At 51.7% G+C, this 24002-nt stretch overlaps 4 protein-coding genes across 10 annotated transcripts in view; 2 read left to right on the top strand and 2 right to left on the bottom strand.

Moving 5' to 3' along the window:
• scube1 (signal peptide, CUB domain, EGF-like 1) overlaps positions 1-6058 on the bottom strand; it is a 52245-nt gene extending 46187 nt beyond the window's left edge. For 4 of the 5 annotated variants that reach the window (XM_057023125.1, XM_057023126.1, XM_057023127.1 and 1 more), the window contains exons 1-2: positions 5846-6058; positions 4847-4969 (exon numbers count right to left, since the gene is read on the bottom strand). In XM_057023125.1, the coding sequence (XP_056879105.1) occupies positions 4847-4969; positions 5846-5936 (214 nt within the window). In that variant the 5' untranslated portion in view covers positions 5937-6058. Of the gene's footprint in view, positions 1-4846; positions 4970-5845 lie in introns of those variants that run through there. The other variant, XM_057023129.1, reaches the window with a different exon arrangement.
• A 982-nt stretch (positions 6059-7040) lies between these two features.
• samm50l (sorting and assembly machinery component 50 homolog, like) lies at positions 7041-11466 on the top strand. Its single transcript, XM_057023033.1, has 15 exons — positions 7041-7365; positions 7892-8005; positions 8168-8269; positions 8343-8430; positions 8497-8603; positions 8675-8805; positions 8890-8977; positions 9394-9522; positions 9602-9673; positions 9742-9828; positions 9940-10010; positions 10110-10177; positions 10458-10604; positions 10714-10855; positions 11075-11466. Exons 1-15 carry the CDS (start codon positions 7345-7347, stop codon positions 11118-11120), a joined length of 1413 nt encoding a protein of 470 aa, XP_056879013.1. The 5' UTR covers positions 7041-7344; the 3' UTR covers positions 11121-11466.
• A 175-nt stretch (positions 11467-11641) lies between these two features.
• aldh1l2 (aldehyde dehydrogenase 1 family, member L2) lies at positions 11642-21672 on the top strand. 2 transcript variants are annotated; one of them, XM_057023030.1, is made up of 23 exons: positions 11642-12279; positions 14326-14470; positions 14916-15150; positions 15873-16038; positions 16120-16221; positions 17108-17197; positions 17324-17458; positions 17533-17658; positions 17732-17823; positions 17899-18046; positions 18140-18259; positions 18322-18449; positions 18632-18782; positions 18896-18966; positions 19060-19165; positions 19265-19352; positions 19451-19544; positions 19620-19719; positions 19994-20092; positions 20193-20358; positions 20538-20643; positions 20725-20924; positions 21011-21672. In XM_057023030.1, exons 1-23 carry the CDS (start codon positions 12232-12234, stop codon positions 21064-21066), a joined length of 2772 nt encoding a protein of 923 aa, XP_056879010.1. In that variant the 5' UTR covers positions 11642-12231; the 3' UTR covers positions 21067-21672. The 2 variants fall into 2 exon arrangements, with proteins under 2 accessions (XP_056879010.1, XP_056879011.1); XM_057023031.1 differs by lacking the exon at positions 14326-14470.
• nopchap1 (NOP protein chaperone 1) lies at positions 21610-23966 on the bottom strand. Of its 2 annotated transcripts, XM_057023036.1 has the most exons (5): positions 23746-23966; positions 23216-23290; positions 23000-23133; positions 22766-22924; positions 21610-22082 (listed from the first exon to the last, which is right to left on the bottom strand). In XM_057023036.1, the coding sequence occupies exons 1-5, from the start codon at positions 23804-23806 to the stop codon at positions 21762-21764; spliced, it is 750 nt and encodes a 249-aa protein (XP_056879016.1). In that variant the 5' UTR covers positions 23807-23966; the 3' UTR covers positions 21610-21761. The 2 variants fall into 2 exon arrangements, with proteins under 2 accessions (XP_056879016.1, XP_056879017.1); XM_057023037.1 differs by lacking the exon at positions 21610-22082 and having other exon boundaries at positions 22132-22924.
• Between the last annotated feature and the right edge of the window lie 36 nt (positions 23967-24002).

Here is a 24002-nt window from a genome sequence, read left to right as displayed (position 1 = left end):
AAGTTATTCAGGATTCGAGGTTTGTTCGACCCAAACATGGAACCCACTGATGTTTCTGATGTTTAGCCGTGGACTCGTCTGCTGGGAAACTGTTGGTTTGACCCCCAGCTGAAGCATATTGCTGAACAAATAAACCCTTTCGAGACACGACTGAGAGGAAATATCGTTTAAGAATGTTCGGAATGGTGACTGAAGCCCAGACATACAGGCCCGACCTCCAGAAATCCAACCCGAACTCGTTTGGACATCACTCACAAAAAGATCAGTTGGGAAACAAGTGAGCAGTAAGAAAAATGTGCCACGTCATCCATTTGCCATGCAACTCAAATAGGTCTAGATGAGGTTATGTGACTAGCGTCTTTGTTTATTATAAACTTATAGCAAACAATTTTAGATTGTTTTCGGCCCAAACTGTAAAAGTTAGGACACAATACAAAGCAAAGTGGGAAAGCCACTCCCAGGTTTCCCTGGCCTGCGTAGGGTCTCCAATCCCTCTCTGCCTAGGTGCTAAATTTGGAAGGTGCTAAACTTGTCTGCGGCGGACACAGATGACAAAAACACCCCCCCGGTAGGTTTAAACTGGGCTGACCTCCTCCGGCAAGGTCAGGGCTGCTGCGCTGTGTGAGGAACTTTCATACTACTGGAATGTGGTTCTGGAGTTATTGATCATCATGTAGAGGACACCAACCACGGCATGATGGGTTTTTGTCTTGATTGTTTTTACTTCCAATTGTTCAACCCAACCCAAAGAGCAGTCCAGTGTCCAAGAGTCAGGCCGCCCAATGGTAAAAGGATTCCACCAAGCTGTGACAACATCACAGCTCCCTTCAGGCAGACAGGTGAACTGTCAGAGAGGGTGAGTCTGAACAACAGCTGATCCTTACTCAGCAGGTGATTCTAAATGCTGCCAGGTCCCTGGGTTGGGACAGGCAGGAAGCTCCAGAAGTGGATGGGATCTTCTGCCCAGCACAGTCCGACCAATCCACAGTGGAGGTTTCATTCCAGCTGCAGCTCCCGGCTTGATAAACAAGAGCACAATGGCTCATCGACAGGCCTCCTCCATCTTTGTATAAACATGGGGATAACCCACGTCCAGTAATGCGGGACAGACTGACGCACTCTTCCTCCCACATCTTCATCTGACAGGACAAAGTTCACATTTTTCCCCAACGGGCCAACAGCATCAGTGTAGGGTTAACAGAAAGGGCAGCTCAGAAAGATCCCGTTTCCTCTGAGGACACTGATGGAGCAGCTCCAGGACCAGGAGCTGTCAACCAGAACCAGGAAAAAACCAAGACAGAACCAGGTAAGAACCAGCTCGGAACCATGGCAGGAACCAGTTCAGAGCCAGTGGTTTGGAGGTCCAGCCCCCAGCAGGGCTCACAATAATATGACCGTCCCAGCTCTTGGGTGTGTTCTAATGAAGGGAAACATTTGTTATGTCTGTAAAAGTTGAAGCTTTTCACTCTTTTGCTTTCTTTGGCTGCATTTGAACCACATCTGAACCGGCATAAATCTCTGTTGCTAAGCCTAAGCTGCAGTAGGTTCCATGAAAAAAAGAAAGATCTCCAAAGAAGGTTGCTCTTCTCTTCCATGCTGGAGACCAGGTCAAACCAGCGTGCACTAATTAAACCTTTGTAAACCAAATAGGCCTTTAGATTGTTCATTGTTGACCGTTTTGGGCCAGGGAACAGGTCCAGCAGTAGGCTTAGCTGGAGGCTAAGATCACTGACATCACATGACCAAAACTCAGAGACGATTCCAGCGTCCAACATGATCTCAACCTTATTGCTCCCGCTGCTTGAAGGGACGGACGTTTATGGGCGCCTCTGCCCAGAACCCAGTCCAGCCCTTTTAAAGCAGCCATCCAGCTGCATGTGGAGCACTGCAGATGTGGAGGCCTCATCTCACAGAACCCTGTCCAAGAAATTGACTGTCCACAACTGGGGACGAAGTAGGACACAGTTAGGAGACGGGACAAAAGCCTGCTGACAAAATCTAATCACCAGGATTTAAGATTTACTCAGAATTTATAAAAGGGTGAATTAAAGAAGACACTGGTGGACACTGAGCACTGGTGAGCACTGGTGAACACTGGTCAGCACTGGTGAGCACTGGTAAGCACTGGTGAACACTGGTGGACACTGTTGAGCACTGGTGAACACTGTCGGACACTGGTGAGCACTGGGAAACACTGGTGGACACTGGGAAACATTGGTGAACACTGGTGAGCAATGGTGAACACTGGTGAGCAATGGTGAACACTGGCGAGCACCATGTCCTCTGCTGCTTCCACATCCTTCCAGAAACAGCAGTACTAATGCTGCTGCAGGCAGCCTGGCTCATAATGACTGTTGATGGAGAACACAGCCAGCCAATTACTGCACACATATCTAATCACCAAGGTCAGAGGTCAACACACGTCCACCAGCTGTCTCCGTATGAAGTACCTGTCATTTGTCCTCATCTCATCATTGAGGACAGGAAGACGCACACAACACCCAGAGAGTCGGAGGGAGAGAAGGAGAGAGACGTGAACGCTCTGACCTGACCCTCGGAGGGACATGAGGAGGATATTACAGCAGTTTACACACTTTACTACAGTGGCAACGGTTGCTGGGTACGTGGTACACCTCCATCATCCATCATCCATCCATCCATCCATCCATCCATCCATCATCCATCATCCATCATCCACTATCCATACATTCATCCATCCATCTATCCATCATCCATCCTTTATCCATCCATCTATCATCACCATCCACCATCCATCATCAGCCACCATCCATCCATCATTAGCCACCATCCATCCATCATCATCTATCCATCCATCATCATCCACCCATCCATCCAACCATCATCCATCCATCCTTCATTAATCTGTCCATCCATCAATCCTTCATCCATCCATCCATCTATCCATCATTCATTCATCCATCCATCCATCATTCATCTATCCATCATTCATCCACCCATCAATCATCTCATGTGTCCTTCATGGAGCTTAAGATTTTACAAATCTCTCTCTCTCCTCTCCTCTGGATCCTCTCAGCCAATCAAGTCAAAAGTTATGGGTGTTGGGAAGAAGCTCGAGGCAACGCCTGGACTAAAAGAACATCCTGCTGGAATAATGTAAAAACTTTTTCTCTTTATTTTCTTATCTGATTAAAGTTCATGGAATTCAAAGCTGTACCACGCGTATTGCACCACAACCCTATCTAACTTTGTGACTGTGAGTGCATGTGAGCGTGCAAGTTTGAGTACATGCAGCTGAATAAACATGCAAAGTGTCAGTGATTTCTGGATTTAAGGGGAAAATTCCTCCACTCAGAAACGAAAAAGGTTGAAGGCAGTAAAATGGAGTCAGAAAGTCAACTCAATATTCAAGATAAAGGTGAAACCTGAAAATGTTCGCTCTCAGTGCACTCAGAAGGAGAAGCCACGTCTGGAAGAGGGTTCCAGCACATTCCCAGGTGAAAGAAGCATTCTGGTAAATGTAGGAAATCAGGATCAGCCAGGCAGACCTGTCTGCAGAACCATTAACGTGGAAAAGAGTGAATTTATCACACAGATTTTTAGTTCAGGCTGTGAGACAAAGAGTTCCTGGAGAACCAAACTGGCCCCAGTTTATCAACTGTAATTAACATCTAACATCTGTCCAATCATTTGTTGACCTTTAACGTACAGAACACATTTACACTGAACCGCTGGACCTGATCACTGAGCACCAACAAGCTGCACCATCAATCTCAGATCACTGAGTATGTTATGATTTATGATGATGATGGTGATGATGATGATTGTGGTGATGATGATGGTGAAGTTGATGATGATTGTGGTGATGATGATGGTGAAGTTGATGATAATTGTGGTGATGATGATGATGGTGATTGTGGTGATGATGATGATAGTGGTAATGATGATGGTGGTGATGGTGAAGATGATGGTGGTCATGATTGCGAAGATGATGATGGTGGTGATGATGATGGTGATGATGGTGGTGACGATGATGACGGTGATGATGATGGCAGTGATGATGATGATTGTGGTGATGGTGATGTTGATGATTGTGGTAATAGTGATGGTGATGAGGATGATGGCAGTGATGATGATGATTGTGGTGATGGTGAAGATGATGGTGGTCATGATTGCGAAGATGATGATGGTGGTGGTGGTGATGATGATTGTGAAGATGATGATGATGGTGTGTGTGTGTTTGTGAGTCTGAGTGAGACTGTGTGTGAGTGTGTTTCTGTGAGTGTCAGTGTGTGAGTGTGTGTGTGTGTGTGTTATCTCTAAATCTGATCCGTTAGCAGCAGTTCAGTAACTAGGTTAGATGTATTTTGAGTGTTTTCCAGGCTGAGCTTCAGTGTTGAGGGCATTGAGGCAACAGCTGAAGCAGCTATAACATCTGTCCCAGCCTCCTATCTTCTGTCTTCAGGGCTTCAGGCTCCAGCAGCTCCTCACAGCTGGAGCTGGGCAGGTTCTGTAGTTCCTCCCCAGTTCCGCCGGGTTGGATGGGGATGTCTGCGGATCTGGAGCCCCCTGGATCAGGATTTCATTTAATCTTGTTGTGAGTTTGCTTCAACCCTGGCCTCCCTGTCCCAACTGGGCCTGGTCAGGGACAACCAGGGACCGTCCCACCAGAGATCGGGAGACATGGAAGAGCTAAAGTTCATAGCTGTTTCAGTTCTTCTGTGTTCTGAGGTGTTGCACGCAGCATAAGGCTGAAACATGAAAGGAACCCTGACCGACTGCCATCACCCCCCACCCAGGTCAGGATTCACCTGATCAGGGTCAGGAGCTGCTTCAGGCTGGATGAGGAGCCCAGAAGATCACTTACCTTCACATTGTTTCCCGTCTCCTTTATAACCTGGTTTGCAAATGCAGTTGAAGGACTTGAGTGTGTTCTGGCAGAGAGCATCGATGTGGCAGTCGTCCGACCCCTCTGAACACTCGTCCACGTCTGTGGGACAGGACAGAGCGGTGAGACCACGACATCCATCATCTCTCCTGCTGTCCATCCGTCCATCCATCATCCATCTATGCATCCATCTGTCACCATCCAGCCATCCATCCAGCCATCCGTCATCCATCCATCATCCATCCAGCCATCAATCCGTCATCCATCCATCCCTCTTGCCATCCCTCCCTCCCTCCAACTATCATCCATCCATCCATTCATCCCTCTTGCCACCCATCCCTCTTGCCATTCATCCATCTATCCACCCATCATCCATCCATCCCTCCATTCATCCATCCATCCATTCATCCATCCTCTTTTTCCTGGGACGCTGGTGGCCCATGTCACCCTCCTCACACACACACACACACATACACCTAGCCTCCGCCTCCTCAGCTTCCTCAGCGCTAGAGTCAAGGTGGTCCAGCTACACCGGATTATCTGCACGCCCCCCCCCCCCCCCCCCCGCGCGCAGTAGTTACTGGAGTGGGGGGCAGCGGAGCGGCGATGTCAAATGAAGTTTCGCTCGAGACTTTTCCGCTTGCGAAATTCCCAAATCTAGTGCGTAAAAACATGAAACGCTCATGACAGTGTTGCGCAAATGTGACTTGTGTGTCACAGGACAGGATCCATCCGCAGCTCAGCGGTGCGCGCAAACATCAAGAGGTAAAATCTCGCAGCTGCACGCGTGCTGGCGTTATATACATGTTATTACGTAAAGAGAGGCTGTCAGTTGAGACAGGTTTGATGCGCTTTCTATGGTCACACGCACGGTTTTATTCCTGCTGCCATCGTTTGAAGCCGGTAAGAGCTTCCCGCAAAAAGTGCGTGAAACGGTGGACAATCAGGGCAGACAGACAGAAAGGGGGGGGGTCTTACCTGCAGGTCCGGTGGTCCCCATAAGCCTGCAACTATTTATAAGCAGAAGAAACAAACAAACGTCCAGAGAAAAACAGCAAGTGGTCCCCATGCTGACAGACAGACGGGATCCGGCGGGGCTTTCTGAGGGCTCTGAGAGCTCTGTGTGTGTGTGTGTGTGTGTGTGTGTGTGTGTGTGTGTGTGTGTGTGTGTGTGTGTGTGGTGTGTGTGTGTGTGTGTGGAGAGGAGAGGAGAGGAAAGGAGAGGAGAGGAGAGGAGAGGAGGAGGAGGAGGAGGAGGACCGCTTTCAGTGAACCAGCGGTGGTGCAGAGAGAGCATGGAGAGAGAGGTGGGGAGGGGGAGAGAGGAGAGAAAGACGGAGAGAGAGGGAGAGAGAGGTAGAAAGAGGGGGAGAGGGAGAGGGAGAGAGAGGTGGGGAGAGAGAGAGAGAGGGGAGGGAGGGAGAGAGACAGGGAGAGAGGGAGCGGAAGATAGAGAGGTGGAGAGAGAGAGAGAGAGAGAGAGAGAGAGAGAGAGAGAAGGATTTGGAGCCTTCTGGTTGGCTAGTTTTGCCGGTAGTAAGTCCAATAAATACAAATGTTTCTTTTGAAAGTTGTCTTTTGTTTTGCTTGTAATATCGTGGTTGTTTTCCCGGATTTCTTCCTTTATTGGACTTCCTGTGCTGGACCGAACCTCACGGTCCGAAACACGGATGCAGAACAGATCTGTGGACTTCGAATATATAGAAAGATACGATTGTTTCACTGTGTAAAATGAACCATCACACACACATCAGTCAAAAACAAACCACCTTTTGTGTCATTTCGCGCATTTTGTCCCAATTTGTTTCAAGTTTGAAAAATGCAAAATTCTGACACCTCGTGGTGAAATCTCAAAAGGAAGGTCGAGTATTTTAGAGACGCAAGTACACAGCTAGGATGGCTGCTGTTGCCCAGGCAGGCTGCTGCCGGGCTGTCATGTTGTTGTTGTTGTCGTGCTTTTGTTGACGACCGTCAGTCATCGGCGTTTGAAAACGCTGAAGCATTTGAAAACGCTGAAACAGCGCTCCCTGCAGGACGCCATCTGAACGGACCTCTTCCGCGCACCATTTACGGTCCAATCAGAGAAGGTGACGTTTGTGGACGTCGTATAATAGTCCGTCCAACCCGCGATGGTTGTTACCTCACATTTAACACGGTGTTCTTTCGCCGTCACCTGGCTCCAACAGCACAGTTGTGGTTCCACACCTCCTTTACAACGATTAGCGCCGCATGAAGCGACAACAGCGGCGCTTCATTGGTGTCACTGCGTTTTACGACGGTGCAGAACGCCTCACGTATGTTGTGGCATGTTTTCCAAGCAGCACTTGAACGCAGCACGGCAGCCCTACAGCTATCATGGCGTCTCCCATGAAGGGGCTTCGGTTGTGGAGTAAGTAGCCGCTGCTCTTGACCCGTGTCCACGACTGCAGAGTGCACATATCTCCCACCCGAGGAGCTGATCGAACCGGCTTCTGACAATGGGAACTGTTCACGCTAAGGTGAGCCCTGCGGCCGCCCCGCAGCGGCCTTTTGTGTCTTTGACAATGACCTCCTGGAGCGCCTGTGCTGGAGCCCGTGGCCCCCGAACTCGATGTTCCGATCGGGGCATTCCGAGAAAGCTGGGCAAAACCGTTGTTCCGTGAATTGTGGGCAGTATTAATCTTTTAAACACATGTTTCCAGTGCTGGCTGCTACATTTTCAAGATGGCCTGGCATTTCTGCCATGAAATAGCCGCTTATCGTCCTTTTGGTGGCGTTTTATGCATCTTTTAACGCGTCTTTGCGGCCCCTTTCAGGGTTTTATGAATGAAGGATTATTTGGGGTTGAGATTGTAAACGTTTAAAATCAGAATCTTTGTCAATTTTTGCATGAATAAAATGTCCCAGAAGACGTTGTCCATCAGCAAGGTAGCACGGTGGGAGGACACGTGATGCTCTGTTTTACAAGACAACTGTACTGAAATGATTTCCTGTGGTTCCATGTGGACGAACAATGTCCCCTGTGTATTTGCCTGGCTGTTGTAGTCGCTGGATCCCCTCCCCATGCACGGTCGGGACCTGGGCGTCAACCCTGATGACCTGGTTGAGACTCCAGAGGTAGAGCAGGAGGCCAAGCAGGAGATCCTGGAGAACAAAGATGTGAGTGCAGACACTGAAGCTGGTCACAGGGGATGCAGCCACGGGGGCCAGGGGGCTCTTGCAGAATGACCTGATTGTGTGTTTCAGCTGTCGGAATCAGAAATGTTTTTTTTAAAATGCAGTATTTTGTAAAACCATCGAAAAGAACCTCTTTATCTCCAGGTGGTTGTCCAACATGTCAACATTCAGGGTCTTGGAAGGACTAAAGAGGATCTCCTGGGCTATGAGATCTCGGATGTGTTTCATGCCAGAAACCTGATCGAGGTATGTACAGGCGGCTGCGAGGCGGCTGGAGAATATCTGGGGTTCTAACGGGTTCTCACCGATGTTTCTACAGGTGATGAAGAAGGCTCACGTGGCCCGGCAGCGCCTGCTGCGCCTGGGAATCTTCAAGGAGGTGGAAGTCCTCATAGATACGTCTGAAGGTAACGGACTGGATTCCTGATCTGTGGGATCCCACAGCTGATGTGATCGTGTGGCCTTTATTTCAGGTTCAGATGCCTTGCCCAACGGCCTGGACGTCACTTTTGAGGTGACGGAGATAAAGCGGCTGACAGGAAGTTACAACACCATGGTTGGCAACAATGAAGGGAACATGGTGAGAAGAGCCCATCAGACCCCCTGTAGGTGATTGGTGGTATTCATGATGCGGAACACTGTCTTCCCCAGGTGCTGGGTCTGAAGCTGCCCAATATGTTGGGCCGAGCTGAGAAACTCACCTTCCAGTTCTCCTACGGCACCAAGGAGACTTCATACGGGCTGTCCTTCTTCAAACCTCAGCCCGGCTCGTTTGAACGCAAGTAAGTCACTCGTGGACCAGCTCTCACAGGCCCCCTAGAGGCTTCTCCTGCCGTCCCACCCTGACCCGTTGTCCTCTGTTGCAGCCTGACTCTCAACCTCTACAAAGTCACTGGTCAGTTCTCGTGGAGCTCCTTAAAGGAGACGGACCGAGGCCTGTCTGCAGAGCTCAATGTGAGGGGCTGTGCTTGTTACCATGGATACATGGCATCGTTATCCTTCCTGTTGTGTCTGACATGTGTTTAGGAGCCGAATTGGATCAGGCCCCCCCGCCCCCATATCCCCGTTATTGTTTACAGCCCGGTCCCAGTAAATGTCCCCATAAGTGGACTGGATGTTCAACCCTTCCAGAATCAGATGGTCCTGACTGTCTGTTTCCCAGCCCGACCGTCTGTTTCCCCCCAGACTGTCTGTTTACCACCCCGACTGTCTGTCCCCCCCCGACTGTCTGTCCCCCCCCGACTGTCTGTTTCCCCCCCGACTGTCTGTTCCCCCCACCCCGACTGACTGTTTACCACCCCAACTGTCTGTTTACCACCCGGACCGACTATTTAGCACCCTGACCAACTGTTTTCCACCCTGACCTCCAGTTTCCTGTGGGCGGGACCAACCAGACGCTGAAGTGGGAGGGGGTCTGGAGGGAGCTGGGCTGCTTGGCTCGCAGCACGTCCTTCGCCGTGCGGGAGGAGAGCGGCCACTCATTGAAATCTGCCCTTTCGGTCTGTCCTGGACTCTGTTCCTTCCAGAATTATTGATCCCTCCTGTGAATGCTGAGCTCAGAACCGTCTCTGCTTTCAGCACACCATGTCAGTTGATTCCAGGAATTCTGCCATCTTACCCAGCAGAGGGGCCTTCTTCCGGCTCAGCCAGGTGGGTACTCGCAGAAACTCTCATTCCCCCTGGAGTCGTCAGCTGATGCAGGTCTTCTCACCCTGTAGGAACTGGCTGGATACACCGGAGGAGACGTCAGGTTCCTGAAGGAGGACGTGGAGCTGCAGGTCAACCGGCGGCTCTTCTGGGACTCGGTAGGTGCTGCTCGGTCTTCCACAGGAGTCTGAAGAGAATCTGAAGTCTTTTGGCCGCCGGAATCTCATCCTACAGATTTAAACATGACGGAGGTCCATTTGTGTCTGTAGGTGGTCTCTGCTTCTTTGTGGGCCGGGATGCTTTATCCTCTGGGAGGAAAAGCCTCCTGCATCGCTGACAGGTACATTTGTTCACCCACCTGAGCCGGAGGCCCCAAACGTTGGTTGGTTGCTGGCGTGGCGCCAAGCTGCACCCTCACTGCTTTGGTGTTTGTGTCCAGGTTCTACCTTGGGGGTCCCACCAGCATAAGAGGCTTTGGGATGTACAACATCGGCCCTCAGAGCGAAGGTACCAAAACCAGTGAATAGTTGCTCAACACTTGTCGCCATCCAGCTTTAGAACTGATGCAGTCTCCTGTTTGGCCTTGATGATTCAGTGTGTGAGGTGTTTTTGCTGCGTGACAAGGCTGCAGGCCCCCTTCAGGCCGCTAGAGGTCACCAACACCCCACAGAGCACCCTGAGCCTGTGTACTCATGTTTAGGGCCTTTTAGTCAAAACATTAAAGCTGCTTTAAAAAAGAGTATAGGAATGACTTAAAAGTGTGTGTGTGTGTGTGTGTGTGTTACAGGTGACTATTTAGGTGGAGAGGCCTACTGGGCAGGTGGCTTGCACCTCTACACTCCGCTGCCTTTCAGACCAGGCAAGGGGGGCTTTGGGGACCTTTTCAGGACTCACTTCTTCCTCAATGCAGGGAATCTGTGCAACCTGAATTATGGTGGGTTCACGAATCCTAAACCAGAGTCTTAAACCCCCCGGTGGAGGAAAACTCTGCTGAAACCACTAAGAAGTTGGAAACGAGTATTTGAGTGAAGGTCTATGTGCAGGTGATTGCCCCCGGACCCACCTTCAGAGGCTTGCTGAGTGCATCCGCTGGTCGTACGGAGCTGGAATTGTGCTGCGGCTTGGCAACATTGCGCGCCTGGAGCTGAACTACTGTGTGCCAATGGGAGTCCAGAGTGGAGACAGGTATGCTTGTTCCCACTGCTTCCCAGTGGTTTAATTCTGAATGGTCGGCAGGCGAGGCTTCCACTAGAGCCAGACTTGAGCGTTATTTACAAGCCTGACGTCTGCTGGAGCAGCAACACGGCACGCTTGTTGTGTACACGTGTTGTATGTTGTACCCATGTGACCGCCATGGTGTCGGAGGGCCCGATGGACCCGTAACTGTGCGTCTGTGTGTTTCAGGATCTGCGACGGCGTCCAATTTGGAGCAGGAATCCGCTTCCTGTGAACTGGGAGGTGTTAAAGGGACAGTGTTATGTTGCGCCGCATGCGTCATCGTCAGTGAGCGGTTGGTACGAGCGTGTCGGAGAAAATCTGGTCCCTACAGCCTTCAGGAGACGTCTGCAACAACCTGCAGGAACCACAGCACCATCGATCCCAGTAAAGCTCCCTCATCCGCTTCCCCAACTCACAGTTGTTCAACGTTCAGGGACGTTTGTCCTCTTCCTGACGCGTTCCCGTCTGAGTGGGCGAAGCGGAGCGGCCGCTGGCAGCAGAGCGGTCCGTGGACGGGTGTGTTGAGCTGTCCTGCTGCCTCTGTCCACCCTCACCCTGAATAAAGAGTCATAGCCTGCTCCCCTCTCTGGCTCTGTTGGGAGGAGAGTGTGTGTAGAGAGAGTGACACTGTGTGTGTGTGTGTGTGAGAGAAATTGTCACTGTGAGTGAGAGTGAGAGAAATTGTCACTGTGAGTGTGTGTGTGAGAAATTGTCACTGTGAGTGAGAGTGAGAGAAATTGTCACTGTGAGTGTGTGTGTGAGAAATTGTCACTGTGAGTGAGAGTGAGAGGAATTGTCACTGTGAGTGTGTGTGTGTGTGTGTGTGTGTGAGAAATTGTCACTGTGAGTGAGAGTGAGAGAAATTGTCACTGTGAGTGTGTTTGTGAATGTGTAAGATAGTTTGTGTGTGTGTTTTCATACCCGCCCAGGGCAGATAGAACCTGTGTCGGGCAGCTGGATGTGGATGAGCGTTATCAGCTGATCCGTGCGCGTGTGAGCTGCGGTCGTGCAGACCCTCAGGCAGGAGTGAAACCTTCTTTAACCTTCAACCAACTAATTAAAACCAATATTAACTTTCAGTTTTGAGCCGTTTCCTTTTTGAGAAACCGCCACTCGTACTTTGCCGATGTATTGGACGTGAACGCGCACTGTAATCGGTGGACGCGCACGTACAGTAGCTGACGTCACATGCTGCTGAGTCCAGTATAAGGCTGCTGGAGGGGGGCGAGACCACGTCCACTCTTTCCCAGGCCCACGTCGACGTGCACACGCGGCCTCGCGCGCGCAGGTCGAGCTGAAGTCACATTTATGGTGCGTCTCTGAAAGACTCCAACGCCGCCATCATGCTGTGGACTGCGAGTCAAGCCTTGAGGAGATTCTCCAGCTCGTCCGTGAGTATCCGTCTGTGCTCCGTGCGCGGTGGTCCACGCGTCCCCTTTCATGCACGACAGCTGATGTTGACGTGATTGCGAGTCACTCTCCGTGTCCAACTCGTTGATGCCTTTTCGGTCACGCGTGCGGAAGGATGGCGTTGGCCACGCAGCGTGCGTGTGCTCTGACGCGCTTTACTGTACACCCGGTGAAGGAGTTGCATCAGCCCGGGAGCGCCACGCTGGACATGAGTTCTAATCCCGGGGAGTCCCCGGCCCCCTCACCCGGCCGGAAAGCTGCTTGTAACCAATGACCGTAAATGCATCACACAGCAGGTCGGAAAACGGGGCACTTTGATAGGCGCGCGAGAAACCTGACACCTGCACGCGAGTCCACGTGTAGCTGCAGACGGATCCGCGTGCATCGGGACTGCTTCCTCTGTACCCATGTAAACAACAATATTTGGAAGATTTAAGGAATATTTGTCCATCTGCGGCCGCGAGCCTTCACTTACAGCCGCGCCAGTAATCTAGATCTACGTCTAGGATCCCAATCTGGCGGATTTAACATCGGCGCTCGGAGTTAAACTATAATGTAACTCCACTTGCCGCCGCAGTATATCACATCTCACCGAAGTACAGTTATCCTATGGTCTTTAAATGCAACACCCCTGTGGACGCGGTTGGTGCACCCCGGGGAGCTGGTAACTGTTCAGGTTCCTACCATCATTTCCAATTAATGACCTCGTTTTATTGTGAAAGGGAGGTTTATGTTGAGCTTTACCTTAATAGCTAGATAACACCCAGAGAGAAGCCAGCTGCCACCAGGAAGCTGGATTCCCAGTTTAGGTGGAGCTGCCTTTGGCCTGGATGCTGTCCAGGTCCTTGGAGTCCAGGTAGATGGCCTTGTCTTGTCTGGCCATCGAGGACTCCTATATACCAACAAGGGCCTGCTGGTCCTCTGCCAGGACACAAGCTGTGCCTCTCTCTGATGGTGGCTCTGGAGGTCCAGGCTCTCATCCAGCCAGGCCGGCCTGTCTCTTTGCACCCAGCAGTTCCTGTAGCCTTGCACGTGTTTGCTTGTGTCCTCCATGTCGGACGAGCTGGTGGTTGCCAGGCAGATGTGAAAGCTGTGGGGGCTGTTGTTGCCCAGTGCACCTGTCCTAGACCAGGACCACCAACTCATGGTGGTCTATACAGTGGTTGGCCTGGTCCACATGGCGTGGCTCAATCAGCAGGTGGCTGTCTTCACATGCGGGACGCTGCTGAATTTTTTTGGGACGAATAAGACAGACTGGGGGGTGGGGGTGGAACCACATATCACACGCACTGAAATGCAGATATCCTATGGTCTTTGAATGCGACATCGCTGCCAGGGACTGGTTGTATGATGAATCTCTTGACCAGACGATGGGAAGCAACTGGCGATTTTGCCAAAGCTGATGTCTTCCCTCTGGATTTATCCAGAGAGAGAGTTCTTGCTGCCGGACCTGCATCTGTTCCCGTAACAACCATTCAACACAGAACCGGGCAGAAGCTGAGTAAACACTGTTCTTTCTATGTGCGCTGCAATTTCCCATTCCAATCTGGGTTTAATCGGAACGTTGATGAGCAAAACACGGTGACTCAGAGTTTGCAGTCCAGTGTGATAGTTAGCTGTTTAGTTGCTGTTTATCGTACTTTACTGGCCTGTTGCACAATCAGAGTTGATCACATTTAATTAAACATTAAACAAGCCAGAGCTAGGTGAAGACTGTAGACCAATCCTAGGCTGACACCCGAAACCTCAGAGGAACTCGGCTTCGACCAAACACCATCAACCGTTTTGCTGACTCTTAACATCAGACCAAGTGTTGAGCAGACTTTAGAGGTTGTGGTTTGGAGATTCCGACTGGTTCCATGTGTGGTTTGACCTCCTAGGTGTTTGGCAGATCCCCTGCTGGTCCTGGGTCCAGCTCTCCCAGTTATATAACCACCACTGCAGCTAGACAAGCAGGCAGCACACTGGTGGTGTTCCTGGTTGAACTGGTGCTTGATTGAACATTAATGTGTATATTTCCTTCACAGCATTATTACCAGAACAAGCTGAAGCTAGCCATCATTGGCCAGAGCCAGTTTGGCCAGGAGGTTTACACCAGCCTGAGGAAGCAGGGTCACAAAGTGGTGGGTGTCTTCACTGTCCCTGACAAGGATGGCAAGGCCGACCCCCTGGGTGAGTTGCCGCCCTTCCCTATGCTCTGTGCACCCACAGGTGCTTCTGCCTGTTCAGTCACCTCTGCTGCTGAGGAAGAACAGGGTCCGGAACCCTGTAGCTGTGTTGGACTCTAAAGTCTGTCTGAACAAAGGCAGGCGTTGATCCTGGGCCAGGATAGGGGCCCCATTGTCTGAGGGGGAGGCCCTGTGTGGCCCCGAGGTGCCGGCCCTCAACCTGTGGGCCACAGCAATGGTGGCAGGAAACATCAACATGGTTGATCAGCTGCCAGCCAGGACTATATCATCTGCACTCACCTGGGCTGACTCGGGTCGCTGCACCACCTGCTGACAGACAAGACAGGAGGAGGTGGAAATGGGCCAGTGACGAGCTCTGGCTGATGCTCGTAGTCTGGTGTAGCAGTCAAGTCTCAACATCTTTTAACCCTCGTCTTCCTGCCTTGCAGCCGTGGCAGCGGAGAAGGACGGGACGCCTGTGTTTAAGTTCCCCCGGTGGCGGGTGAAGGGAAAGGCCATCCCAGAGGTGGTGGACGCGTACAAGGCGGTGGGGGCCCAACTCAACGTGATGCCCTTCTGCTCTCAGTTCATCCCCATGAGCGTCATCGACCAGCCCAAGCACGGCTCCATTATTTACCACCCCTCTATCCTGCCGCTGCACAGAGGAGCATCGGCCATCAACTGGTGAGGAGGAGGAGGGGGCTCTGGTGGCTCACTGCAGTTACTGGTTCCCGTGGGAGGGGGCTCGGTTTTTAGGCAACTCGTTTCTTATCTCTTCTCTTGCGAGCATGTCTCTTCTCCACCCATGCTATCGCGCCGCTCCCGTTATCACCACTTTAAATGAGTGGCTTCTGCTTGGGCTCAAACATCAGACGTTACTGCTGCGCTTTTATGCAGAGAAAGGGTCACGGGGAGGGGTCACAATGGGCGAAGTCAGGGCCACCCCTGGACAGGTCCTTGGCCCAACCAACCAACCAACCAGTCTTTATCAGCATCTGTTACAATCAAAATTGTCTTCAGGCGCTTTCCAGAATCCCAGGGCCTGACCCCAGACAAGCAACAGTGGCAGGAAAAACTCCCCTTTATCAGGAAGAAACCTTGAGCAGGACCAGGCTCATGTAGGGGGATCCTCCTGCTGATTGCTGGCGGGGGGGGGGGGGGGGGGGGTGTCAGGTAGAGGAGAGAACAGGCAGAGCTCGGTACAGACAGATGCCAACCATTCAGGGCCAGACCCCGGGGGTCAGAGCCAGGACTCCTGGCAGGACTGGCTCATCCATCGCATAGGGTGAATGTTTATTACCCGATACTGCTCAGTCACGCTCCGCCTCGTGTGTGTGTGTGTGTGTGTGTGTGTGTGTGTGTGTGTGTGTGTGTGTTGTGTGTGTGTGTGTGTGTGTGTGTGGCAGGACTCTTATCCACGGTGATAAGAAGGCTGGTTTTACGGTGTTCTGGGCTGATGATGGGCTGGACACTGGACCAATCCTGCTGCAGAGGGAGTGTGCTGTGGAGTCCAATGACACTGTGGACTCGCTCTACAACCGCTTCCTCTACCCTGAAGGCATCAAAGCCATGGTATCAGCTCATTCTTACTCAGGTGGCCAGAGCCTTGTCGCGGGTCATTCAGGTCCAGCACCAACATACTCCTGATTGCAGGTGGAGGCGGTGCAGCTCATTGCTGATGGGAAAGCTCCTCGCATTCCACAAACAGAGGAAGGAGCAAGTTACGAAGGCATTCAGAAGAAGTCCAATGCCAAGGTGAGTCCTCCCAGCAGCCCAGACCTCAGACACACCTCAGAACCTCCAATTTAGTGTCTCAGGACATGGTAGAACATGATGGAAAGGGTCACCGTTGCTCTCTGGTGAGCTGATAAACTGCACTGGTTCGGTGGTTCACTTCTCCACCACCATGGAGAAGATGGCTGATCACTGTAGCAATCACATTCATGAAAGTGTGGTGGAAAGCAATGGAGAGCAGATTCACCTGGAGCCAGAGCTTCAGGAGGGTCCAGGACCTGGATACAAGCATCACAGTCCTGCTGTCAAACAGATTGGAGGACCTGCCCTGATGACACCCCGCAGAGTCTGGACGAAGAGTGGAGAAGCTCAAGGACCAAGCTGCTGCAGCTCCAGGCACAGGTGTCCACTCCGTGATGATTGGAGCCCCCCAGGTTCATCAGGTCAAGGAGCAGGGGAAGGAGCAGGCCCAGGATCAGGGCTCGGATGCACCGTTTAATCCTGGATGTTTATCCAGTTCGGTTTTCCTTCTCCTACCACAGCTCCGGTGAAATGCCTCCCAGTTTTTAGCTGAGGCTGCAGGAATACGTTCTGCCAGGTTCTTCTGCAGCCACCAACCCAGCTGATCCATGCCACCGGTTCCTCCTGAACACATACAGTTATTCCAAAGCTTCCTGTAACACAGCACTAAGTATCAATGGCAGGTTCCCTGGAAACAGGTGTCCAAGAAAATGGGAGGGGGGCAGGTTTCACTTTTCCGTCGGAGCTACATGCTCAGCAGTGCGTCTAAATTTACTGTTCCTGTTCCAGAGGGTTCCTTTCCCACGTATCTGTTGGCTTACTTCCCAGAAATGTGTGAGCCAGCCCCCAAAGCTCAAAGCCTCCATGTTAATGTGTTACTCTGCAGGTTGACCTGGCCCAGCCGGCTGAAGCCATCCACAACTGGATCCGTGGCCACGATAAAGTCCCTGGTGCCTGGACTGTTATTGGTGGCCAGGTATGTTTGCAGAGGAGCGCTCAGAGCAGGACTCTGCAATGATCACATGAGCAGCACGAGTGGCCTGATAAGGTGACTTTTAATTGATACTCTATTGTGCTTGTGTCCCTCTGGGTTGGCCTTCAGTCTGTGACTCTGTATGGCTCCTCCATGTTGGGGGGGGCCGTGCCGGCCGGTCAGCCGTTGGAGCTAGAGGGGGTAACGCAGCCGGGCTTGGTCACCAAGAGCGGGCTGGTCCTGTATGGAACTGATGGGAAGGCTGTGAGTGCTGAGGAGACCAGAAGCAGGAGTATCTCTGTGGCTCCGCGACTCAACCTTGTGTGTCGGCTCCACAGGTGCTGGTGAAAAACCTGCAGTTTGAAGATGGAAAGATGATCCCGGCTTCCAAGTACTTCTCCTCAGGGGAAAGCTGCAGCGTGGAACTGAACGAAGAAGAGTTGAAGATCGCAGCAGACATTAAGGCAGGTTGGGTTTAGGAGCTGAGCTGGTATCTGACACTGGTCGTGTCACGTGTGCTGTGTCCTTTCATCACAGAACATCTGGAAAGGTATCCTGAGCAACGTTCCAGCCATTGAGGACACCACAGACTTCTTCAAGGCTGGAGCCGCCTCCATGGACGTGGTCAGGTGAGGACTTAGGCCGGTGCCAGGTAGCGCCAGTGCCACGGTGGCACTGCCACGCTGATCACCTCTGGTGTCCAGGCTGGTTGAGGAAGTGAAGCAGAAGTGTCCCGACATCCAGCTGCAAAACGAGGATGTGTACATGGCCACCACCTTCCAAGGTTTCATGCAGCTGTTGGTCCGCAAGCTTCGAGGAGAGGACCAGGAGGACGAGTTGCTGGTCAACTACGTGAGTGTGCCGCCTGCAGTCCTCTGACGTCACCTGTGGCGGCGTCACAGTCCCGGCGGGTGTTTGATGGTGCGCTCGCTGTACTGCTGCCAGGTGACCAAAGATGTGAACAACATGACGGTAAAGATGCCCAACCAGTGCTTCATCAACGGCAGGTTTGAGGATGCTGAGAGTGGGAAGACCTACGATACCATCAACCCTATGGACGGATCGGTGAGTGTGTGTGTGCATTTAACCTCTGTGTGTGTGAGTTTGACCTCTGTGCCACCGTCCAGGTGATCTGTAAAGTCTCCTACGCCTCCGTGGGGGATGTGGACCGGGCAGTGGCTGCTGCCAAGGAAGCCTATGATAATGGCCCCTGGGGCAGGATGAACCCCAGAGACAGAGGTAGTCTGCTCTACAGGTATGTAGCACCACCTGGAGGGCACCAGCAGTACTCGTGACAGTCATTATTATGAATAATAAAAACGGGGATCATGGTCGTACCAGTGAGGTTCTCATGTGTTGAAAGGGAACGATGATGAGGGCATCTCAGTAAAGTCTGAGCATCTGTCCATGTCCTGCACTGGTCTTTGTCTCTGTCAGACTTGCAGACCTGATGGAGGAACACCAGGAGGAGCTGGCCACCATTGAGACCATGGACTCTGGAGCCGTGTACACGCTGGCTCTCAAGACACATGTGGGCATGTCCATTCAGACGTTTCGATACTTTGCTGGCTGGTGCGACAAAATCCAGGTAAGTTTAAGGACCCCCCCACACACACACACATACACACACACACACACACACTCCTTGCGCGTCTCCTAGCAACACCATTGTGACGATGACATCTATTTTGACATGTGCAGGGGAAGACGATCCCCATCAACCAGGCCCGGCCCAACCGGAATCTGACCTTCACCAAGAAGGAGCCTCTGGGGTAAGTGTTGGAAGAAATGGCCCCTCGGCGCAAGCACATGGCTGCGTGTGCTGGTCTTGCAGTATTTCTGAGGACCTGTTGTTGCTGCTGCAGCGTGTGTGCCATCGTCATCCCGTGGAATTACCCCTTGATGATGCTGGCCTGGAAGAGTGCTGCCTGTCTTGCTGCTGGAAACACCCTGGTCCTTAAACCGGCACAGGTGGGCCTGGAGAGGCTTTGGTCTCTCACACACACATGTGCACAGGTGCTTGTATTAAACGACTGACACCCCTCTGGGCTGCTGTTTCCATGGGTTCAGGTGACTCCGCTGACGGCCCTGAAGTTTGCTGAGCTGTCAGCCAAAGCTGGAATTCCAAAGGGAGTCATCAACATCCTGCCAGGATCAGGTAGTGATCTTCCCCCATTCATGACGCTCCGCGTCCAGAAGCTGCAATTCCTGGAATTGTTAAAGGCGGCTGATCCCTCTGACCTTCCACGTGCACAGGCGGTATGGTGGGACAGCGTCTGTCTGAGCACCCGGACATCCGTAAGCTGGGCTTCACCGGCTCCACGCCCATCGGCAAGCAAATCATGAAGAGGTAGCGGCCTGATGCCCGCCGGTGCGGCGAGCCACACCCCTTCCTGTTGTTATTGTTGTTTTGTGTTTGTTCCAGCTGTGCCGTCAGCAACCTGAAGAAGGTTTCTCTGGAGCTCGGGGGAAAGTCGCCTCTCATCATATTCAGTGACTGTGACATGGATAAAGCTGTTCGCATGGTGAGAGACCCCCGACCCCTGACCCTTGACCCCTGGCACACAGACTGTTGTGACTGAAGACATGTAAAAGTGACCTAACAATTTACTTTTAGATGTATCTGCTGAATATTAGACACAGCTCAAATGTCAATGAGACTTCCTGCATGTAGCAAATGTGCTGCGCTGCTCACTAACACAAGACTGAAGCTGCTCAGCTCTTCCCAAAGGTTCCTGCAGGGAAATCCCAGGTGAGGGGTATGTAGACTCCTGATCACTCTTGTGTGATCTTCCTTAGGGCATGAGCTCAGTCTTCTTCAACAAAGGGGAGAACTGCATCGCAGCAGGTCGCCTGTTTGTAGAAGAGTCCATCCACGACCAGTTCATCAGCAGAGTGGTGAGTGGGCCACGTCCCCCCGGATCAGCACCTGACTGAGGTCACTAAAGGGCGTCGTGTCCTGACAGGAACTCCTAAATGCTTGTTCTTCCTCTGAAAGGTGGACGAGATAAAGAAGATGAAAATTGGAGATCCACTAGATCGCTCCACAGACCACGGCCCCCAGAACCACAAGGCCCACTTGGACAAGTTGCTGGAGTACTGTGAGGTGGGGTTGAAAGAGGGTGCCACGCTGGTGTACGGGGGCAGGCAGGTGGACCGGCCAGGTATGATGAAGACTCTCGTCAAGGCGCCTTACGCCCAATAATGTGTAGCCATCAAAGTGTTCCTGGTCTTTAATAGTGAGTGTGGAACCAGTTAATGAGCCAGTCAGGTGTGTCACTGACGGTGGTTCCACTACTTACTGCTTCACCTCTGACGTTGCTCATTCAGTGTTTACACACAGGCTTTTTCATGGAGCCCACGGTCTTCACCAATGTGGAAGACCACATGTTCATTGCCAAAGAGGAGTCCTTTGGTCCAGTCATGGTGGTGTCCAAGTTCCAGGACGGGTAAGTGGTCAGGTGAAGAGCCTACCGTGGTACTGTTGAAATGACCACTCAGGGTTCCTGGTGTGCTGCTCCGTCCTCCAGGGATGTCGAAGGAGTGCTGCGGAGAGCCAACGATACGGAGTACGGGCTAGCATCCGGGGTCTTCACCCGTGACATCAACAAGGCCATGTACGTGAGCGAGCGCCTGGAGGCTGGAACCGTCTTTGTTAACACCTACAACAAGACCGACGTGGCCTCGCCCTTTGGGGGCTTCAAGCAGTCTGGCTTTGGCAAAGATCTGGGTGAGGAAACAAGGAGGTCCTCGCCTCAGAAAATACCGTTGACCAGACCTTTGTGCTGACTGTTTTGCTCTCCATCTCATCCACAGGTGAAGACGCTCTGATGGAATACCTCAAGACTAAAGCTGTGACTGTGGAATACTGAGACAAATCTGCCCTGATGAACTCCTTCTGTATCACCCGAACCCTGTCTGTGCATGTGTGTGCGTGCACAAGAGAGTATGACTGACATCCATGAACACCTGAAGTCCTGGATTTGGCTCCTCTGGGGACCCAAACTGTGGCAATGGCCTCTCAAAGATGACATTAAGACTTTTTGTTTGCCCAGTTTCTCATTGTCTTTTCACCTGTGATGTCTCCGCTTTTCGCCCTCCACCCTTTGCTCTTCAATGTTAACCTCCCACCGTACCCTCTACTCTTCCCTCTTTACTTCACCCCTCTACCCTTCAATCTCTGCTCTTCCCTCTTCACCACTCTGATGTTCACCTTCCGCTCTTCGGTCTAACTTTACATCATTTGGCTCTTTCGCACTTTCTGAGCTGCTGTTCGGAATGGACCCAGATGTCAACCCATCTTCTGCTGATCTGAATGATTCTTCCGGTTCCCAGCTGATCAGACGGAAAACCAGCCCGTCACACATCTCTGAACACTCAAAAACGCTTGTTAATCATCTGTTTGAAGTCCAGACTTTAAGTTTTCACCCTCAGAAGTTTTATTTTCATTCAAGAATTAAAAAGATTCTTTTTGCAAAGCTTTTGAGGCGGAAGCATGACCAGATGTGTCCTGCTGGACATTTTAAGACCCTAACATTGGTACAACGGCTGAAGCCTTGAGCCGGGTTCATCTGTGCTGCTGTTGCCGCGTGACTGTTCTGGCTGTTTCCTGCTGCGACCGGCTCGGTTTTACTGGCCCACTCAGAAGCAGCGCAAGTCGACAGCTGAATTCATGTTTCAATGCACAAATTAGCCTTTTTGTAAATAGGTTTTTAAACAAAGGGAGAAGTTGTGGCTCTATCTTCAGACAGGACTGCTGCTGTGGGAAACACCAGTTCAGCATTTCCAAGCCCGGCCGGTGGAAACGTGGCTGCTGTACTGGCACCGGGTCCAGCGTCCAGACCTGGACCCGTGATAATCCCTCCTCGTTGTGAACATCAGGGATCAGCTGTGATGGGAGGAAGCTTCAGAATTATGCAAAATAAATCACTGAGATATGAATTCATCCTTTTTTTATGACATTTTCTGAAGCACAGCTCAGAAAAGACCTGTGGTTATACTGGTGGGCAGACAGGGAGTGTTACTGGTTTTAAATGAGTCATGTTGATCTGATCTGGACAGGAAGATCAGGAGCAAAAGAATGTCCGACCTGTGGAGGCAGCGCGACCCCCCCCCCAACCCTGGATCCGTTCACCTGTGGCCCAACTGGAACTGTGAGACACAGGTGTGCAGCAACGTTTCTCCTCCCACGAGCCCTCCCAACCACCAAAGCTACACACATTCACCACCGAGCCGCAGGGAACCTGGTGAAACAGGACCTCTGGACAATTTGACTCAGCGGAGCCACCTGTCCTCCCTGGAGACAGGGACGTCTGGATCCAGCTCCCCCGACTCTGCCGCACCTTCACCGAGACGTTTGCAGTTTTAGACGACAACGTTTAGAAGATACTGAAGAGAAAGGATTTGGTCATGGGGTCACAGGGCCTCCGAAGGCTTTCCTGTGGTGCTCTTCTCTGACTGTTCCTTTAAAAAGGCTCCTGCAGGAACGGTGAGGAGGAAGCTGTGGTCCATGGCCTCCTGAGAAAGAGCCTCACAGCAGAGCAGTCAAAGTTCTCCCTGCTGGCTCAGCACCTGAATGTTGGCCTTCTGCTTCCCGCCTTTGTTGCTGGGGAGTCGGAGGTTCTTCTCTGTAATGGTGCGCTCTTCCTCGGACTCATCCTCAGAGCTGGAGGTCTCCTCTTCACCCCCCCAGTCACTCTCGGACCCGCTCAGCTCCACCAGCGCCACGTCCTGGTGAAGCAGAGGACTCTGTGAGATCAGCTACTCCCTCACATGAAGGGAGAGGCAGTTGGAGAAGACACTCACCATTTCTATGACCCTCTGACCTTGGTCCACCTGCTCTATATCAAAGAGTCCAGCAGGAGCCTCCTCCATTTGCTGTCTCAGCTTCTCATTGGCCTCGGCCATCTGGGGCAAGAAGGTCTGCAGCCTCTCCAACACTGAAGCACACAACAACCACAGGTCACACTTTGGTTTGGTCCTTTGAGAGCAGGAGAGGACGATGGACAGGTGCATCCTCACCGTTGCTCCTGGGGACTCGCTGGGTCTGCAGGGAGGAACCAGCCTTTGGTTTGAGGAGGAGCTTCTCAGTGAGACCTGAGGAACCAACAGGTTGACCATCAAAAAGATACAACACCGACAACCCTGTTCAGTGTGTGTGTGACAAAATAATTATGCGACATATAATTAGAGACAAGCTTACATTGGTTAACAATAACGATGTGAAGGACATCAAGATTCTCACAGTCAAACTACTATAGAAACTACAGCAAAGGTTCTCTGATTTCCCAGAGCCGTGCGTGTGCGCGTAGCTGCTCTGCGTAGTGTTTCGGGACAACTCCAGCAAAGTTGCTCTTTAATTCCTCTTTTATTCTTCCTGCATTAAGATGAAAGTGGACTCTGTGTCTTCGATGTCTACAGATTGGACCGTTTAATCCCCCAATGCTCGACATTTAGCTTGTTGTGGCTAGTTTTAGAGTTCTTTTTACTTATTAAAACACTCGTCGTCCTTTCTGAGCGTTTAAAGCGGCGGTTTTAACTCCAACACCGACCTTGGCCGCTGCCGCAGCGCAGCAAAGCTTCAGACGTCTCCTTCTGGTCCGTTAATTCCATTTCAGCCTCGCCGGGATCGAGTCTTCCCCAACATGTGTCTCGCAGCTGAAAGTCACATCCGGTTTGAAGGTTCGGAAGTGACGTGGGTTACGTCCTGTAGCGCCCCCTGGTGTTGTGGAAGACAGACGAGATGGACTATTGTCGCTGTTTAAACGCCTGCCTGGAAAATTAAGAGCCGCAACAAGTATCCATGATT

This window comes from Takifugu flavidus, chromosome 22 (assembly GCF_003711565.1).
Source record: "Takifugu flavidus isolate HTHZ2018 chromosome 22, ASM371156v2, whole genome shotgun sequence".
In the NCBI taxonomy this organism is placed as follows: domain Eukaryota; kingdom Metazoa; phylum Chordata; class Actinopteri; order Tetraodontiformes; family Tetraodontidae; genus Takifugu; species Takifugu flavidus.
Note: the sequence above shows the minus strand (reverse complement) of the source record. Positions and strands in the feature narration are given on the sequence as shown.

Coding starts and splice junctions, on each gene's coding strand:
- samm50l (XM_057023033.1), top strand. CDS start 7,345: ATGGGAACTGTTCACGCTAAG. Junction 8,270..8,342: donor ATGCCAGAAACCTGATCGAG/GTATGTACAGGC, acceptor ATGTTTCTACAG/GTGATGAAGAAGGCTCACGT. Junction 10,856..11,074: donor GGAGTCCAGAGTGGAGACAG/GTATGCTTGTTC, acceptor TGTGTGTTTCAG/GATCTGCGACGGCGTCCAAT.
- aldh1l2 (XM_057023030.1), top strand. CDS start 12,232: ATGCTGTGGACTGCGAGTCAAGCCTTGAGGAGATTCTCCAGCTCGTCC. Junction 12,280..14,325: donor GGAGATTCTCCAGCTCGTCC/GTGAGTATCCGT, acceptor TTTCCTTCACAG/CATTATTACCAGAACAAGCT. Junction 18,260..18,321: donor TCAACCCTATGGACGGATCG/GTGAGTGTGTGT, acceptor GCCACCGTCCAG/GTGATCTGTAAAGTCTCCTA.
- nopchap1 (XM_057023036.1), bottom strand. CDS start 23,806: ATGGAATTAACGGACCAGAAGGAGACGTCTGAAGCTTTGCTGCGCTGC. Junction 23,291..23,745: donor GCGCTGCGGCAGCGGCCAAG/GTCGGTGTTGGA, acceptor TTGGTTCCTCAG/GTCTCACTGAGAAGCTCCTC. Junction 23,134..23,215: donor GCGAGTCCCCAGGAGCAACG/GTGAGGATGCAC, acceptor TGTGTGCTTCAG/TGTTGGAGAGGCTGCAGACC.